Raw genomic sequence first — 19,183 nt, forward strand, 5'->3', positions numbered from 1 at the left:
TCTTTCCCATCATCAGGGTCTTTTCAAATGAGTCAGCTCTTTGCATCAGGTGGCCAAAGTATTGGAGTTTAAGCTTCAACATCAGTCCATCCAGTGAAAACCCAGAACTGATCTCCTTTAGGATGGACTGGTTGGATCTCCTTACAGTCCAAGGGCTCTCAAGTTCAACACCACAGTTCAAAAGCATCAATTCTTTGGCGCTCAGCCTTCTTTATAGTCCAACTCTCACATCCATACATGACTACTGGAAAAACCATAGCCTTGACTAGACGGACCTTTGTTGACAAAGTAATGTCTCTGCTTTTTAACACGCTGTCTAGGTTGGTCATGACTTTCCTTCCAAGGAGTGTCTTTTCATTTCATTGCTGCAATCACCATCTGCAGTGATTTTGGAGCCCCCCAAAACAAAGTCAGCCATTGTTTCCACTGTTTCCCCATCTATTTGCCATGAAGTGATAGAAATCACTATGCAAATATTCTATTTTATACCAATGTCTTCTGTAAAATACATACATTTCACTTAATAAAACTGTAGCACCTTCAGGAAGGAAGAAAAAACCCTTTAGGCTCCAACAAACACTCTGGGTGTTCATTCATGGGTCTCTACTCATGAATTACTGCCATGTGAATTGCTCTTACCGGGGACTTCCCTGCTTACGGACAGTCTAATTCTTAGAATTTTGTTCCTGTTATCATTCCTCTTCTTTCCTTCAAATATATGAAATAGTCTTAGGAAATGTGATTTTTGTCTTGAAGACTATTAATGATGCAGTACCATAAGGATCTCATACAAGTTTTTATACTTTTTCAATGTTGCATACTAGAATTAATTTTAGGTCTATTATTATATTTAATTCCAGACCATGTTTCGGGTCCAGCAGTGGCTGTGTGGCCCAGAAAGAGACATGGAGTAGGAGTTTGGGGAACTGATTTTAAATGTTGGTCTATCATTGACTATTTACTTGTAGGCAGGATTTCCTTGGTTTTCAGTCTTAAATCAGAGAAATAAATCGGCTTGGACCAGATGATTATTAAAAGAATGTGTAGCTCAAAATTGAACGATTTTTAAGTTCAGAGAATGAGTTTAGAGGTTAGGTAATACATAGCTATTATATAAAATAAATAATCAGTTCAATTCAGTTCAGTTGCTCAGTCATGTCTGACTCTGTGACCCCATGAATTGCAGCACACCAGACCTCCCTGTCCATCACCAACTCCTGGAATTCACCCAAACTCATGTCCATTGAGTCGGTGATGCCATCCAGCCATCTCATCCTCTGTCGTCCCCTTCTGCCCCCAACCCCTCCCAGCATCAGGGTCTTTTCCAGTGAGTCAACTCTTCGCATGAGGTGGCCAAAGTATTGGAGTTTCAGCCTCAGCATCAGTCCTTTCAATGAACACCCAGGACTGGTTTCCTTTAGAATGGACTGGTTGGATCTCCTTGCAGTCCAAGGGACTCTCAAGAGTCTTCTCCAACACCACAGTTCAAAAGCATCAATTCTTTGGCACTCAGCTTTCTTCACAGTCCAACTCTCACATCCATACATGACCACTGGAAAAACCATAGCCTTGACTAGACGAACCTTTGTTGGCAAAGTAATGTCTCTGCTTTTGAATATGCTATCTAGGTTGGTCATAACTTTCCTTCCAAGGAGTAAGCGTCTTCTAATTTCATGGCTGCAATCACCATCGGCAGTGATTTTGGAGCCCCCCAAAACAAAGTCTGACACTGTTTCCACTGTTTCCCCATCTATTTGCCATTAAGTGATGGGACCGGATGCCATGATCTTCGTTTTCTGAATGTTGAGCTTTAAGCCAACTTTTTCACTCTCGTCTTTCACTTTCATCAAGAGGCTTTTTAGTTCCTCTTCACTTTCTGCCATAAGGGTGGTGTCATCTGCATATGTGAGGTTATTGATAAAATATATAATAAAAATTAATAATTCTAGCTATCAATCCCTTTATTCCTTCAGGTTGAAAGTACTTATAACTTTACATATAGAAAATATAAATGATATAGAAACAGAAAAACCTAAATTAACTAGTAAAGATACAGGCATTAAAAAAGCATTAACCAGAAATTTTTATGGTAAGTACTACCTTTATTTTAAAAAGTTATACATGCTAGAAAAAAGCATAAATGATACATGTAAACAATTATTTACCAAATACTTATATTTTTCCTTGTAAAGGTGCAAATGATCTTTAAATGTAAACACAAATGTTGCCAAACATTTCTGTAGTGAGGGGAGGGAGAAAAGATTATTCCTTTTGGTTGTGGTTAAAGTCTTATTCAAAGATTTTCCTGTAAAATACATTGAAAAAAACTGATCTATGAACACAATAACAAAAAAACTTAAACCACTGTAATATGTATCTTTTTTTCCTTAAAAATGTTAGCTTTTTACCAGAAAGTGCAATTTGAGAGTAGTAGTAACAGTGGCTGTATAGTATGAGGATAATGATATATAGTTTTTATAAAAGAACCAAGATTTTGTTAATAAAATGCCTCAAGTGACTTTACACTCGTTAGCGTACTATTAGACGAACTGAAGAATTCATCCCCTTGAAGGCTATGATTACAGGTAAGCCTCAGCTTCAGCAGGCCTGAGCATCAAGTGTAAATTGCATAACAGTATTCACTGCTGGGGAGAGGACATTTCTCCCTGCTGGTCCTTAGTAGCAATAAGAAATAGAAAGGAAAGTTGCTTCAGTCAGTAATGTTTTTGAGCAAAAACTCTTGCAGAGTTGCACGTGATTCTACCGGGGGATTCTCAAGACAGTATAAGAATTGTGCACTGTTTTGTAGAGGCACTGAGCAGAGCTCTAGATCTAGCAGAAACTCAATGAAAATATTTGAAAAAAAGACTTTAAATATAGCGGCAAACAAGTTTTATATGGAAGGAAACAAGATGTGAGCTTCCACTGATGAGAACTTTGGCATGTGAGTCCTGGTTTTATCGATTTAATATTCCTTTTGAATTATCCTAGTTAAATGAGATGTTTCTTTTGTTTTTTAGATTTTTCAAGTCTTCTGGTGCTTAGTGCAAGAATGATGGCTAACTAATACACTTTGTATTCCTATCTTTGTCATTGGTATGTCTCTGTAAGTAGTAAAGAGTCTTGTGGATGGAGTGCTCAGAACTGACAACTAGATCACATATAGCCCTCTTCCCTTATTGGTGGTTTCAAACTTAATATCTTAAAAATAAGGTTTTACTGTTTGAAATTTTTTTTTTTTGTCTTTTTTTTCTTTTGATGGGAGGAAGGCTAAATCCAAAAACAGAAACAAAAAACCACCCCCCAACAACAAAAGTCCCATGATAAATTAAAACCGAAAATAAATATTTTTCTGCACAGAACCAAAAATTATTGTGCAAAGGTGGCATCTTGCAGGTGAAGTACTTTCACTGTATTTGTATTTCCACATGTTGAGGCACCGGCAAAGAATAAGATTTGTTTAGTGTTTTCTAGAGCTGTACAAAGCTCCAAAGTCAAAGCGCTCCAGAATACAGAGGAAGATATACATGACCGTCTTCTGTGTGTTCACCATATATGGGATTCACAATGTGTCATTTTTATAACTCCTACACCACCCCCAAGCCGACGGTAATTCATCCCACCGTACAACCTGCAAAGAAAGAAACACAATCAGAAAAAAAAAAAAAGAAACACCATCAGATTTCCAATTGAAAAAAGCATTGTTTCTTCCATAACATAAATGTTAATAAAACATTTCTTTGTCTATCACAACTAATATTTTTAGCTTTGTACATCTCTTCCAAAGATTAAGAGCTGGAACTGAGCACTGGAAAGCAGCAGAATTATTTCAGACACCAACTAAATCCTCTGACTTACAGAATACTATTTTAAGAGAAGTGCCATATACACTTTTTGCCTTATAACTTTATAACTCTACATCTAGACTGAATAACAATTATGCAGTATCACATATTCTACATTTTTGTGGCTAATTTTGACCCTGGCTATAATATTTCCCCACCTACATTTTCCTTTTGCCTAACCTTTGGTTAGTTATTTTTATCCTTTTGTTCTGTATGGACTCTTAGAAGTCTTGTCAAAGCTTTATGGAACAAAACTGGATATGATTATAAAGAAAACTTTATAATCCCTCAACAGTTGGTCCTTAAGAATTTCATGAATATCACTTGGTCAAATACTACAAACATATATTAGTAATAGTTGCTGAGAAACAAGTCCTTACATAGGATCATGGTCAGAAAGTGAGAAATAAATTTGGCTGTCTTCCCAAATTATGCTTACTGTTTTGTTCACCTTTGTATCCCTAGGGTCTAGAACACTCAGTAAACCTTTACTTCATGAAGGAGGTTGTGAAAATGGGAGGTAGAAGCAAAGAGTGCGACAATGTTATAAGTCTGACTTTAGTATTGTGACCACTGAGCCTTGCAGAGCATGAGAGAGATGCAGAATCCAAAGAATGTCATTCAGGTATCTGTCAAAGTGGTTTTCCCAGGGATGAAAGAACCCAGTAAACCTATGAGTTAAATATTATAAACTAATGGCAAAAACCTGGGTGGGTAGTTACAGGTTCTCAATTAGAAATACTTAGAATGCAGCAGGAATGGACTTCCAAGACTGTCCCTTCTGGAATAGTGACTATAGAGGACGTCAGCTTATTTTGCATGGTCATGAAAAAGTCTTTCAAAGCTGCCTCAGATCTCATGTCCAGACTGTTATCTGTGGTTAATGTGCAATCTCAACTGCTGAGATGGTTACACAGACTTGTTTAGGCAAGTAAGTCCGTCTTACTGAGAAAGAAACCTGCAAATGCTTCAGAGGTCAAACTATTTTCTTAGAAAAGCTAGTATGTAGAATAGATATTAGTATAAAGTACCTCAAACCCATACTCCTAATGTTTTATATTAAATTTGAGAATTAACTATATATTAGACCTTTTAAGATCCTGTAGTGTTTTAAGAGACTTTGGAATATTAAAGCATCTATCAGATTAGCTTTGTGAATGAAGAAAAACTGCATGACTGAACAAAGATTGACTTCAGATTTTAAGTTGAAAGGTTTAAGAGAACTTTGCTAAATTTGTAAACATTTTTGAATATTTAAAATCAATTCAAGAGTTACCTGATGATGTGAATTTGTAAGAACTACTTAATTAGTTGGGAAGGATTTGTTAAGACAACTGACGATTTAAAAGCAAAGTCAAGTCAGACCTATAAATACAGTTTAGCTTAGTTAAACTCTCCTAAGATGTAGCCTCTTCTCTAAAAGTGACTGTTAAAATTTGCCAGACTTTAAAATAGAATAATAACATATTTAAGTATTTTTAAAACTCAAGGAAAAATATCAGTTTTAAAATGAAACATTTTTTAAAGAGTAACTGCGATTTGTTTTTCCTGGGCATAAAAACTGCAATGACAGATTGGGAGACAAAGGTCCAGGTTCTAATTCTAATGCTCACTAACTTGCTTAGGCAGGTCATTTTATTTCTCAGTGCCTTAGTTTCCTGAGCTGAACACGGTGTGCCTAGCAAGGAGATTGTTTTTTTCGGTCTTTGCTATCTCTAATTTTAAAACTGAACAGTTACCAAAGAGAGGGATTTTGTATGATATCAGCCCCTTTACAGCAATGAGGTCAAAATAAGCCATCGGATGTGGGTAACTTTGAGTCCTTTTCAACATATTGCCAGAGGTAATTCAATGTACTGACCATCCTGATTTTGATGGTCATAGACTATTATCTCAAGCCCATGAATTTCAGGTCAGCAGTGAGGTGATTTGAACATAGCTTAAAAGTTACCTCCATGTATTGGCATCGGGATCAAAAACTTCAATTGTCTTCAAGTACGTTGTGCCATCAAAGCCTCCCACAGCCATAAGCTGTCCATTCACTACTGCCAGGCCAACCTATGGGACCAAAACATGGTGGCTGCTGCAGAAGCTAGACAATCACTACGAAATTTAGACTGGTTTCTAGATAAATCTCTTTAATAACAGATAAGTCTTTATGGCCTTACATTCTGGTTTACTTGAACACAGAAGGAAAAAAGTAATCACAAAAGTTATTTAATTATGAGAACTATAAAATTATATCCCAACTAGAATATTTACACAGAGTTGAAAACATTTATTTCTTGAATGTTAGGTAAAACATTCACTGGGAGTGAGCAAGAATATTTGCCTGTTCTGATCCACTACCTAAGTTGTCAATAAAATTCTCTTTTAAAAGATAAATTTAAAGTCCTTATTATATCAGGACCTTCAGAAATCGATACTTTCCTTCCTTTTAACCTCACTTTCTAATGTAATCTATGTTGCATTAATATCAGATTAGTTGCTAGTCCCAGAAAATAACATACTTTTTAAATGCCTCCATACTTTTGCATGTGTTGTTCCCTGATATTTTCTTTCCCTCTTTCTAGAAAGTCTTACTCTTCTTTCATGGTACTTTACGTGTAACTTACTCTGGTAAATCTCTTCACTGTTCCAAAAGTGTTAAGCATACTCTCCCATGTTCTCCTATAACGCACAGGCCGCTAGTAGAGGATTTGTCTTCTGTGTTGTTTAGTCAGTAAGTTGTGTCTGACTCTTTTGTGACCTTATGGACTGTGGCCCTCCAGGCTCTTCTCTCCTTGGGATTTCCCAGCCAAGAATACTGGAGTGGGTTGCCATTTCTTTACCCAGGGGATCTTCCCAACCCAGGGATCAAACCTATGTCTCCTGCGTTGCAGACAGATTCTTTACCACTGAGCCACCAGGGAAACCTTAGTTAGCTGTAAACACTTTAATTTCCTTTACTAAATTGGGAACTCTTTGAGGATAGGAATCAAGTTATACTGAACATCAGTTCAGTCACTGAACTGTATCGGACTCTTTGTGATCCCGTGGACTGCAGTATGCCAGGCTTCCCTGTCCATCACCAACTCCTAGAGCTTGCTCAAACTCACATCCATCGAGTCAGTGATGCCATCCAACCATCTCATCCTCTGTCGTCCCCTTCTCCTCCAGCCTTCAATCTTTCCCAGCATCAGGGTCAGCTCTTCACATCAGGTAGCCAAAGTATTGGAGCTTCAATTTCAGCATCAGTCCTTCCAATGAATATTTAGATTGATTTCCTTTAGGATTAACTGGTTTGATCTCCTTGCAGTCCAAGGGATTCTCAAGAGTCTTCTCCAATGCCACAGTTCAAAAGGATTAATTTTCCAGTGCTCAGCTTTCTTTATGGTCTAACTCTCACATCCATACATGACTACTGAAAAAACCATAGCTTTGACTAGATGGACCTTTGTCGGCAAAGTAATGTCTCTGCTTTTTAATATGCTGTCTAGGTTGGTCATAGCTTTTCTTCCAAGGAGCAAGCAACTTTTAATTTCATGGCTGCAGTCACCATCTGGAGCCCAAGAAGATAAAGTCTGTCATTGTTTCCATTGTTTCCCCATCTATCCGCCATGAAGTGATGAGACTGGATGCCATGATCTTCATTTTTTGAATGTTGAGTTTTAAGCCAGCTTTTTCACTCTCCTCTTTCACCTTCTTCAAGAAGCTCTTAAGTTCCTCTTTGCTTTCTGCCATAAGGGTGATGTCATCTGCATAATTCAGGTTATTGATATTTCTTCTGGAAATCTTGATTCCAGCTTGTACATCATCCAGCCCAGCATTTTGAATGATGTACTCTGCATGTAAGTTAAATAAGTAGGGTGACAATACACAGCCTTGACGTACTCCTTTCCCAAGTTTGAACCAGTCTGTTCCATGTCCGGTTCTAACTATTGCTTCTTGACCTGCATACAGGTTTCACAGGAGGCAGATAAAGTGGTCTGGTACTCTCATCTCTTGAAGAATTTTCCACAGTTTGTTGTGATCACACAGTCAATGAAGCAGAAGTAGATGCTTTTCTGGAATTCTCTTGCTCTTTCTATGATCCAACAGATCCTTGCTATTTGATCTCTGGTTCCTCTGCTTTTTCTAAATCCAGCTTGAACTTCTGGAAGTTCACGGTTCATGTACTGTTGAAACCTAGCTTGGAGAATTCTGAACTACTTTACTAGTGTGAGATGAGTGCAATTAATTGTGCAGTAGTTTGAACATTCTTTGGCACTGCCTTTCTTTGGGATGGAATGAAAATTGACCTTTTCCAGCACATAGTAAGCACTTGATAAAGAAAAGTGAAGTCGCTCAGTCATGTCTAACTCTTTGTGACCGCATGGACTGTAGTATACCAGGCTCCTCTGTCCATGGGATTTTCCACGCAAGAATACTAGAGTGGGTTGCCATTTCCTTCTCCAGGAGATCTTCCCAACCCAGGGATTAGAACCTGGGCCTCCCGCATTGTAGGCAGACGCTTTACCGTCTGAGGCACCAGGAAAGTACTTGATAAGTATTGGCTAAATGAGTGAATATATAATCAACACAATGTAGCAGTGAAAACAATAGGAACATGACAAAGAAGCTGCTGTTGACACTAATAAAGAGCCACAGGCATGTGAATGCTTTGACTAGCTGATGCCCACTGGTGGTGTTCTTGGATCTTTGCAAACCAGAATTCACTCCCTTTTATCAGATTATGAAATTGTTAGCTAAAGCTGGGTTATCCCACCTGTTAATCCTGCATTGATGAGCTCCTGTTGGGATCAATGGTTTATTGGTTAAATCTCCTAGAATGGATAACTTCTACACTTCACTCTGGAAGTTTCTTGTAGTTACAGGTCATTGTTCATGGTCTAGACCACGACACAGGTCATCTATACTATAGATGGGATGGACTCAAACCAGTCTGTGTAGACTGGGGGTGGGGCCAGATGTGTTTTTGCCTAAACATTTCATTGGTATGTCAACTACTTAGAATATCACCTAGAAACATTAGGTAGGAATATTTACCTTCATTAGGTATAGATGAACCCATATATCTGATAGATATCAATGAACATGAGTAAAATTAGGAAACGTAGTAGATAGACAGGGAGATGGCTTTCAAAGAAGCAACTGATTATAAGATAAAACATAAGATGCAAATTATTACATATAGAATGGATAAACCACAAGGTCCTACTGTATAGCACAGGGAACTATATTCAGTAGTCTGGGATAAACCATAATGGAAAAGAGTATTAAGAATATAACTATACACTTTGCTATACGGCAGAAATAAACAATGTAAATCAACTATACTTCAATAAAAATAAGTCATAAAAAGGAATTCTCTAAGTAAAGATATGATTGGATATAAGTTACGTATCTTCTTGGGATAACAGTAATCAAAAGAAATTAACATTTTTTTTCCAGTACAAAAGTAATAGGGGTTGTTCTGCGTCCAGAGTGCACCCCCTCTGTGCCCCTTGTATTATATTTTACAGATCAGACTTCTTCTGCACAGCCCTCCCTCTTTTGGTGCTTGCTTTTCAGTTTCCAGTAGCCAGGCACTTACTCCACTACGGCGGGATGTCATAGCCACCACCGGAGACCACTGGTTAGTTCTGGGGTTGTATCTCTCAGCACTGCTAAGCTCTGTAGTGTCATCTCTGCCTCCTACGGCATAGATCATATCCTGATACACTGCACAGCCTAGGTGTTTCCTCCGGGTCCCCATAGGGGCTATGGTGTGCCATCTGTTTTCCTGAGGATTATAACGCTCCACTGCAGGGAAAAGAAAAACCAGTAAGTGACTGTTCAATCATTTCCTCCCACCTCTAGTTTTCTTCATAGCTACTCTGCTTTTTGATAACATGTTTGTTTGTTTTTTTTCCAATAAGCAGTCTGATTTTTGCTTTTGAGAAAGACTCATCTACCTTTGGACAATACCACTATACTCTCATCAGGGACTGATTTCTTTTAGGTATGGTTGGTGGAAAGGACATGTGTTGGAGTCAAAGTACCTAGTTCTAAGCTAGGTGACTTGTGGCATCTCTTTGTATGTTTAAATGAGAGGATAGCTATAAAATGGTTTATAGTAATAAGTTTCTCTCTCTAGCTTTTATATAATGTTAATTTATATAGCATTATATAAATGCTATAAATTCCCAGTAACTTGTGAAACTAAGGGAGAAAGAAATACTTAGGAAATACACCAGTAGACTATGGCTGCAGAAGACCTGATGAACAGCTATGAGTTGCACTCTCCTAGTGGAAAAATAATTTTCTTAATAAATTATAGGATAACATGGACGTCTTATACTTTTTGTGAGGGGACTCTCCTAAGAAAGATGTGTTGATTTGGGGGAACCAGACTGACTTTGGAAGGGACTAACCTGTGTTGAGTGGAGATGTCCCATCAGAGCCACCTACAGCATATAAGAACCCTCCTAACACAGCCACAGCTACGCCTAGTCTTCTGGTACTCATAGAAGCCACCCGAGTCCACTTGTTCTCCTTTGGATCATACCTGCAGTAAGAGAAACCAAAGACTGCACGCATGTTTTTGTTAAGTGAAGCTGTTTCCATAAGGTATGAAATCATGCTAAAGATATGTTAGATATATAGATTTGCTACGGTCCAGTGTATAGTGATTATCTAACATATTTTCTATTGTTATTAGTATTCTGACTTATGATGCTGTGGCTAGAAATCTGAAAACTACATTTGTCCTTTGCTAAGGTGGCTCTCTACTAGATTTTGCCAAAAGGAAAGACTAGACACTTTCCATTTGTTTGCCAACCCTGTCGATATTGTCTCAGCAATGGCCCTTCACTCTGGCTGTCACAGTTAATTTCAGCTTCTAGACTTTTTCTCAGAGAAGGCAATGGCACCCCACTCTAGTACTCTTGCCTGGAAAATCCCATGGATGGAGGAGCCTGGTGGGCTACAGTCCACGGGGTCACACACTGAGTCAGACACGACTGAGCTACTTCACTTTCACTTCTCACTTTCATGCACTGGAGAAGGAAATGGCAACCCACTCCAGTGTTCTTGCCTGGAGAATCCCAGATATGGGGGAACCTGGTGGGCTGCCGTCTGTGGGGTTGCACAGAGTCGGACACGACTGAAGCAGCAGCAGCAGCAGCAGCAGCTTTTTCTGGCACTTCCAAAGCTAAGCCTTGTTGGAAGTTTTAGTCACAGCTCTGAGAAGCAGTTCCAGAGTTCCTGAGATAACAGTACCAGTGCTCCAATTATCTACCACTGTGTAACAAACCACCCCAAACTCAGTGACTTTCCACACTAACCATATGTTTCCATGAATCAGGAATTTAGGAAGGGCTTCACAAGGAAGTCTCTTCAGTAAGTGGTACTGAGAAAACTTGAACAGCTACATGTAAAAGAAGGAAATTTGAACACAACCTAACACCATACCCCAAAATAAAATGGATTAAAGACCGAAATGTAAAACCAGATACTATAAAACTCTTGTAGGAAAACATATAGGCAGAACACTCTCTGATATAAATTGCAGCAAGGTCTTTTTTGATTCACCTCCTAGAGTAATGAAAATAAAAACAAAAATCAACAAATGAGACCTAAACAAACTCAAAAGCTTTTGTACAGCAAAGGAAACCATAAACAAAATGAAAAGACAACTCTTAGAATGGGGGAAAATATTTGAAAATGAAGCAACTGACAAGGGATTAATCTCCAAAATATACAAACAGCTCCCTGCAGCTCAATTAAAAAAAAAACAAAACAACAACTCAATCAAAAAATGGGCAGAAGATCTAAACAGACATTGCTCCAAAGAAGACATACAGATGGTTAAAAAGCACATGATAATATCTGTAATTATTAGAGACGTGCAAATCAAAAGTACAATGAAGTACCACCTCACACCAGTCAGAATGGACATGATCAAAAAAATCTACAAACAATAAATGCTGGAGAGGATGTGGAGGAAAGGGAACCCTCCAATACTGTTGGGTGGAATGTAAACTGGTATGGCCACTATGGAGAATAACATGGAGGTTCCTCAGATAACTAAAAACAGAGCTTCCTTATGATCCAGCAATCCCCCTCCTGGGAATATATCCAGAGAAAATCATAATTCAAAAACTTACATTCACCCCAGTGTTCACTGCAGCACTACTTTACAATAGCCAGGGCAAGGAAGCAACCTAAATGTCCATCAGTAGGAATGGATAAAGAAGATGTGGTACATATATACAAAGGAATATTGCTTGCTTGCTTGCTAAGTCACTTTAATCGTGTCCGACTCTGTGTGACCCCATAGACGGCAGCCCACCAGGCTTCCCTGTCCCTGGGATTCTCCAGGCAAGAATACTGGAGTGGGTTGCCATTTCCTTCTCCAATGCATAAAAGTGAAAAGTGAAAGTGAAGTCGCTCAGTCATGTCTGACCCTGAGTAACCCCATGGACTGCAGCCTTCCAGACTCCTCAATCCATGGGATTTTCCAGGCAAGAGTACTGGAGTGGGGTGCCATTGCCTTCTCCAACAAAGGAATATTACTCAGACATAAAAAAGAATGAATAATGCCATTTGCAGCAACATGGATGGACCTAGAGATTGTCATACTGAGAGAAGTCAGAAACAGACAAACTTCATATGATATTGTCTATATGTGGAATCTAAAAAAAGGGCTACAAATGAACTTATCTACAAAACATAAACAGAGTTACAGATACAGAAAATGAACTTATGATAACCAGGGGGTAAGGGCAGGGGAGGGATAAACTGGAAGATTGGATTGACATATACAGACTATTATATATAAAATAGATAATTAATGAGGAACCAGAGATCAAATTGCCAACATCTGCTGGATAATGGAAAAAGCAAGACAGTTCCAGAAAAACATCTATTTCTGCTTTCTTGACTATGCCAAAGCCTTTGACTGTGTGGATCACAATCAACTGTGGAAAATTCTGAAAGAGATGGGAATACTTGACCACCTGATCTGCCTCTTGAGAAATCTGTATGCAGGTCAGGAAGCAACAGTTAGAACTGGACATGGAACAACAGACTGGTTCCAAATAGGAAAAGGAGTATGTCAAGGCTGTATATTGTCACCCTGCTTATTTAACTTATATGCAGAGTACATCATGAGAAATGCTGGACTGGAAGAAACACAAGCTGGAATCAAGATTGCCGGGAGAAATATCAATAACTTCAGATATGCAGATGACACCAGCCTTATAGCAGAAAGTGAAGAGGAACTCAAAAGCCTCTTGATGAAGGTGAAAGTGGAGAGTGAAAAAGCTGGCTTAAAGCTCAACATTCAGAAAATGAAGATCATGGCATCCGGTCCCATCACTTCATGGGAAATAGATGGGGAAACAGTGGAAACAGTGTCAGACTTTATATTTCTGGGCTCCAAAATCACTACAGATGGACCTGCAGCCATGAAATTAAAAGACGCTTGCTCCTTGGAAGGAAAGTTATGACCAACCTAGATAGCATATTCAAAAGCAGAGACATTACTTTGCCAACAAAGATCCGTCTAGTCAAGGCTATGGTTTTTCCAGTGGTCATGTATGGATGTGAGAGTTGGACTGTGAAGAAAGCTGAGTGCCAAAGAATTGATGCTTTTGAACTGTGGTGTTGGAGAAGACTCTTGAGAGTCCCTTGGACTGCAAGGAAATCCAACCAGTCCATTCTGAAGGAGATCAGCCCTGGGATTTCTTTGGAAGGAATGATGCTAAAGCTGAAACTCCAGTACTTTGGCCACCTCATGCGAAGAGTTGACTCATTGGAAAAGACTCTGATGCTGGGAGGGATTGGGAGCAAGAGGAGAAGGGGATGCCAGAGGATGAGATGGCTGGATGGCATCACTGACTCGATGGACGTGAGTCTGAGTGAACTCCAGGAGTTGGTGATGGACAGGGAGGCCTGGCATGCTGTGATTCATGGGGTCGCAAAGAGTCGGACACAACTGAGCAACTGATCTGATCTGAAGGACCTATTGTGTAGCACAGGGAACTCTACTCAATACTCTGTAATGCCCTATATGGAAAAAGAATCTAAAAAAGAGTGGATATATATATATGTATAACAGGTTCACTGTGCTGTACACTTGAACGTAACACATTATAAATCAACTGTCTTCCCAGAATCCCCTTGCATAGAGTTTTCAAAGTGGAGAAGTAAGTGTCCTGACAAACATAAAAGGGAACTGGCATTGCTTTCAAGAGTTACCTGTAACTTTAAGACAGAGTTAAACTCGTCCACTTAATTATGATAACACTATTAGTAAATGCTATTTCAAAACATTTCTTTTTAAGAAGAGAGGATGAAGTCTAACACTGGTCAGAATGGCTGCTATCCAAAAATCTACAAACAATAAATGCTGGAGAGGGTATGGAGAAAAGGGAACCCTCTTACACTGTTGGTGGGAATGCAAACTAGTACAGCCACTATGGAGAACAGTGTGGTGACTCCTTAAAAAACTGGAAATAGAACTGCCATATGACCCAGCAATCCCACTGCTGGGCATACACACCGAGGAAACCAGAACTGAAAGAGACATGTACCCCAATGTTCATCACAGCACTGTTTATAATAGCCAGGACATGGAAGCAACCTAGATGTCCATCAGCAGACGAATGGATAAGAAAGCTGTGGTACATATACACGATGGAATATTACTCAGCCATTAAAAAGAATACATTTGAATCAGTTCTAATGAGGTGGAAGAAACTGGAGCCTATTATACAGAGTGAAGTAAGCCAGAAAGAAAAACACCAATACAGTATACTAATGCATATATATGGAATTTAGAAAGTTGGTAACAATGACCCTATTTGCAAGACAGCAAAAGAGACATAGATGTAAAGAACAGACTTTTGGACTCTGTGGGAGAAGGAGAGGATGGGGTGATTTGAGAGAATAGTATTGAAACATGTATATTATCTTATGTGAAATAGATTGCCAGTCCAGGTTCGATGCATGAGACAGGGTGCTCAAGGCTGGTGCACTGGGATGACCCTGAGGGATGGGATGGGGAGGGAGGTGGGAGGGGGGTTCAGGATGGGGAACACATGTACACCCATGGCAGATTCATGTCAATGTATGGCAAAAACCACTACAATATTGTAAAGTAATTAGCCTCCAACTAAAATAAATAAAAAAAGAAGAAGAGGGGATGAAGCATAGTATGCTCTTGCCAGTAATTAAGTGCATGAGATTCCAAGACCTAATCTTTACGGTAGAATGACAAAAAAATGAGGGAGCAAGAAATTAAGAATAGAATCTATTTCACCAAAATTCACTGATCTATAAAAGTATAAAGTAACTCAAGGCAGCCCACTAATATTTCCCTAAGTATACTTCAAGAATTAATGAGAATCCATATACAAAATACTTTATAGTCCATATAAGATATATGCTGCACCAAGAATTAATCATTTTCCTGAAGGAACTCTGAGGAAAGTCATTCTAAATATTGGGGGAAAAAATCAGAACAGATTTCAGAAGTGGTATGCTTGATATCATACATAAAATGTAATTTAAAGTATGATTCCAACATTTCAATGTTAGGCTCAGCCTATATAACATATAAGTTTAAAAACTGGGTTATATCTTTCATCTTCCTAGACTATACGGTTAACTGAAAACCTTTTCCTCACAGCTCATGGGAAATCTACTGGATAGTGAATTTCTAGTGTTCTAAATTATTCCTTTAAAAAAGCCCTCTATATTCTTTAAAAAAAAAACTGAAAATGAGTTAAAACATTCACCTTTCAACAATGTTGAGGCAGGACACGCCATCCTGGCCACCCACAGCATAGAGAAAGCCGCCAAGCACAGCCACACCTACACTTGTCCTGCAGGTGCTTGTGGGAGCCACATCGCTGCTCCACTGGTTTGTTTTGGGGTCGTACCTATGGAGAACACATCAAGACAGGGTCTGTGTTACACAAAGAAAATGTGGCTAGGCTTATAAATGCGGTGACATATGATATAGTTAATATTTAATCATTTCCACCCTATTTAATTCAATTTGTTTTTAAGTGTGTGTTTTTTTTTAACTTCTATGGCACTGATTCTTCTGACGTTCATGTTATTTTCAACTACAGAATCTGTATCTCTAGATCTTGATACACTGAAATGTTTCATAGATGTATTTCATAAGTATTGGTGGGCTGCCATCTATGGGGTTGCACAGAGTTGGACACGACTGAAGCAACTTAGCAGCAGCAGCAGCAGCAGGAACATGGCTGAATGAAAAAGGGTAGGTGACAAGAAGCTAGAAGTTATTAAAAAATCAATTATTGTATGTTTCCAGTGTGCCAGGCATTGTGATAGATATGGGAGAAGATATTTTAACAATTATAGCCAATGTGACATGTATAAGTATATTCAAAATACTTGTGAAAGATCAGAGGACTGAGTAATTAACTAGTCTGCATGGTGCCAGACAAGGCTTTATATAATAAGTAACCCTTGAATCTTTAAGAGAGATTCCAGGGGAGAACGGCATGCAAACATATAGGCAAAAAGGACAAAAGGGGATAGCATGTCCAGGAACTGCAAGCAATTTGGTGGGTCTGCACTAGAGTGTTTAAGAAATAGTGGTGTGCTGAGGAAGACAGACTGGAAAAATAAGTGGAGGTCAGATCATAAAGGACTTATTTGTTACAGTAAGTGGTTTAGGCTGCCAACTAGTGCCACAGACACAAAACTAAATCAACAAGTTACATCAGTTTCTAATTAGTATCTCAAACAAAACAATATGGATAGTAGAGAAAAAAATTCAAATTGACCTTACCTTTCAACACTGTTGAGATAAGAGGATCCATCATGGCCTCCTACTGCATATAACAGGTCATCAAGAACACTGACTCCAACTCCACATCGCCTTTTGCTCATTGAAGCCACCATTCGCCATTCATTAGTCTGTGGATCATATCGTTCAACACTAGAAATGGCATCTCCACTGCACCAACCACCAACTGGGGAAGTAACAGAAACGGTCAGGAGAATATCTGTCCTAAAGCATATCACTCACTGCTAACCATTAAACAGCCCTAATGCTTGAACACTCCAGCACTCTTGCCTGGAAAATCCCATGGACGGAGGAACCTGATGGGCTACAGTCCATGGGGTCGCAAAGAGTTGGACATGACTGAGCGACTTTAGCTAGCTAGCTAATGCTTGGACTTGCCAGATGCCTCTAGAAGCAAGTTAAAATATAAATTATGATTTTTGCTTATTCCACTGGGATTACCTTAATCTTATTCTTTTTGGGGAGGGATTTTTGGCTCATCTACTCATGATCTCTTTATAGACTGTCTTGTGACTAAAAATAATACAAATTCTTATGACATATTTCAAAATATTTGCTTTCTGTTTATCTGGTCTGTATTGAATTCTACAATATCCAACATGACATTTAAGATCAGAAAACATTTTGAATAAATTTTTCAAAAGTAACACTCAGAATAAAAGGTTCAAACAGAGTTCAGTAAAGCTCTGAGTGCTCCCTGAAAAAAAAATAAAACTAATTATAGCAGAAAATTTTAATTTGTTATTCTTTAAAATCATCTCTATTTCAATCTAAAATAAGAGCTAGATTCTGGAGCATAGAGGGTGAGGTCTAAAGATAACTTAACTTCAAAACATTTGAAAACTAATGGTTTCAAGGAGGTCTCTAACTTCCTGCTGCTGCTGCTACTGCTGCTACTAAGTCGCTTCAGTCGTGTCTGACTCTGTGCGACCCCATAGATGGCAGCTCACCAGACTCCCCTGTCCCTGGGATTCTCCAGGCAAGAACACTGGAGTGGGTTGCCATTTCCTTCTCCAATGCTTGAAAGTGAAAAAATAAAGTGAAGTCACTCAGTCATGTCCAACTCCTAGCGACCCCATGGATTGCAGCATACCAGGCCCCTCTGTCCATGGGATTTTCCAGGCAACAGTACTGGAGTGGGGTGCCATTGCCTTCTCTGCAATAACTTCCTGAGCCAGAATAAAATGAGAATGTCTCTAACCATCTTCTGCTGGATTTGAAAACTCACTTCCTTATTTCAAATCTCAATATGTTGTATACATTTTATTATGGTTTCATTTAAATTAGGATATTGCCAGTCCAGGTTTGATGCACGATACTGGATGCTTGGGGCAAGTGGACTGGGACAACCCAGAGGGATGGTATGGGGAGGGAGGAGGGAGGAGGGTTCAGGGTGGGGAACACATGTATACCTGTGGCGGATTCATTTTGATATTTGGCAAAACTAATACAATTATGTAAAGTTTAAAAATAAAATAAAATTTAAAAAAATAAAATAAATTAGGATATTCAACTAATACTAAGTATTCAACTAAGTCACAGTAAGTTTTGTATATATCAGTTTGCTTCAATTTGAATTCTGTTCTGGGATATATGCCTGGAGTTTCAATATCAGAGAAAGCACCTTCACTTCTAACATAAGATTTGGCTGCAAATATGAGGGTTATAAGCACCTGAGACAAATCAAACAACCTAATTATTAAAACTCAGGCACAATTTTATAATGAAAGCCATTGAAACCAGCTTTTTATTGGATTTCATGGCTGCAAATGAAGTTAATATCACTTCATAAACTGTGTTCTTTGATACAAAAGGGAAAAAAAGATAAGCCATTAAGAAATCAAATTTATACCTTTCTTGTGACCTGGGGAAACAAGAAAAGGAAAGAGCTGTTCAATTCCACTGCCTCATGGCAATTTTATGTGAATTATAATTTCCAAAGCAGCAGGTGAGTGCAATAACTGGGACTGAACTAAGTTATTATTAGAAGTCAAGCACACTGTGCGTGGGGCATCCCAGGTGGCTCAGTGGTAAAGAATCCGCCTGCCAGTATAGGAGATGTGGGGTTCGATCCCTGGGTATGGAAGATCCGTTGGAGGAAACAGCAACCCACTCCAGTATTCTTGCCTGGAAAATTCCAAGGACAGAGGAGTCTGATGGGCTACCATCCATAAGGCTGCACAGAGTTGGACATGACTGAGTGACTGAGCACACATACATGCACATGGTATTTAGCAAGATAAAGTGTATGCACAGTTTCTGCTGTGAGAATTATCAATTTGTGTGAAGTGATGTACTTAAGGAAAAATATTGCTGAAAAGGGGACATATAGTTTTATATGTGTGAGATGCTGACTCTAAAAAAAAATTACTTCAAAGACAGATGTGGTCAAAAAGTGTTACCTTAAAGTAGGCAACTTTCATAAAGTACCTGCGATAAAGATCAAAGAACTGTGAACACTAAAAAAAAAAAAAAAAAAAAAAACAGAAACACAGAATTGAGAGGCATCAAGAAACCTAATGGA

The 19,183-nt window shown here is 38.8% G+C and overlaps 1 protein-coding gene across 8 annotated transcripts in view; it reads right to left on the reverse strand.

Moving 5' to 3' along the window:
• Positions 1-2,081: 2,081 nt before the first annotated feature.
• KLHL20 (kelch like family member 20) overlaps positions 2,082-19,183 on the reverse strand; it is a 68,969-nt gene continuing 51,867 nt past the window's right edge. For all 8 annotated transcript variants that reach the window (XM_006063650.4, XM_006063652.4, XM_044942822.2 and 5 more), the window contains 6 exons: positions 16,642-16,825; positions 15,611-15,754; positions 10,241-10,374; positions 9,421-9,629; positions 5,797-5,903; positions 2,082-3,631 (listed from right to left, as the gene is read on the reverse strand). In XM_006063650.4, coding sequence (XP_006063712.1) covers positions 3,547-3,631; positions 5,797-5,903; positions 9,421-9,629; positions 10,241-10,374; positions 15,611-15,754; positions 16,642-16,825 — 863 coding nt within the window. In that variant the 3' untranslated portion in view covers positions 2,082-3,546. The remainder of the gene's footprint in view (positions 3,632-5,796; positions 5,904-9,420; positions 9,630-10,240; positions 10,375-15,610; positions 15,755-16,641; positions 16,826-19,183) is intronic.

The sequence above is a fragment of the Bubalus bubalis genome, chromosome 5 (genome assembly GCF_019923935.1).
Source record: "Bubalus bubalis isolate 160015118507 breed Murrah chromosome 5, NDDB_SH_1, whole genome shotgun sequence".
Classification (NCBI taxonomy): Eukaryota; Metazoa; Chordata; class Mammalia; order Artiodactyla; family Bovidae; genus Bubalus; species Bubalus bubalis.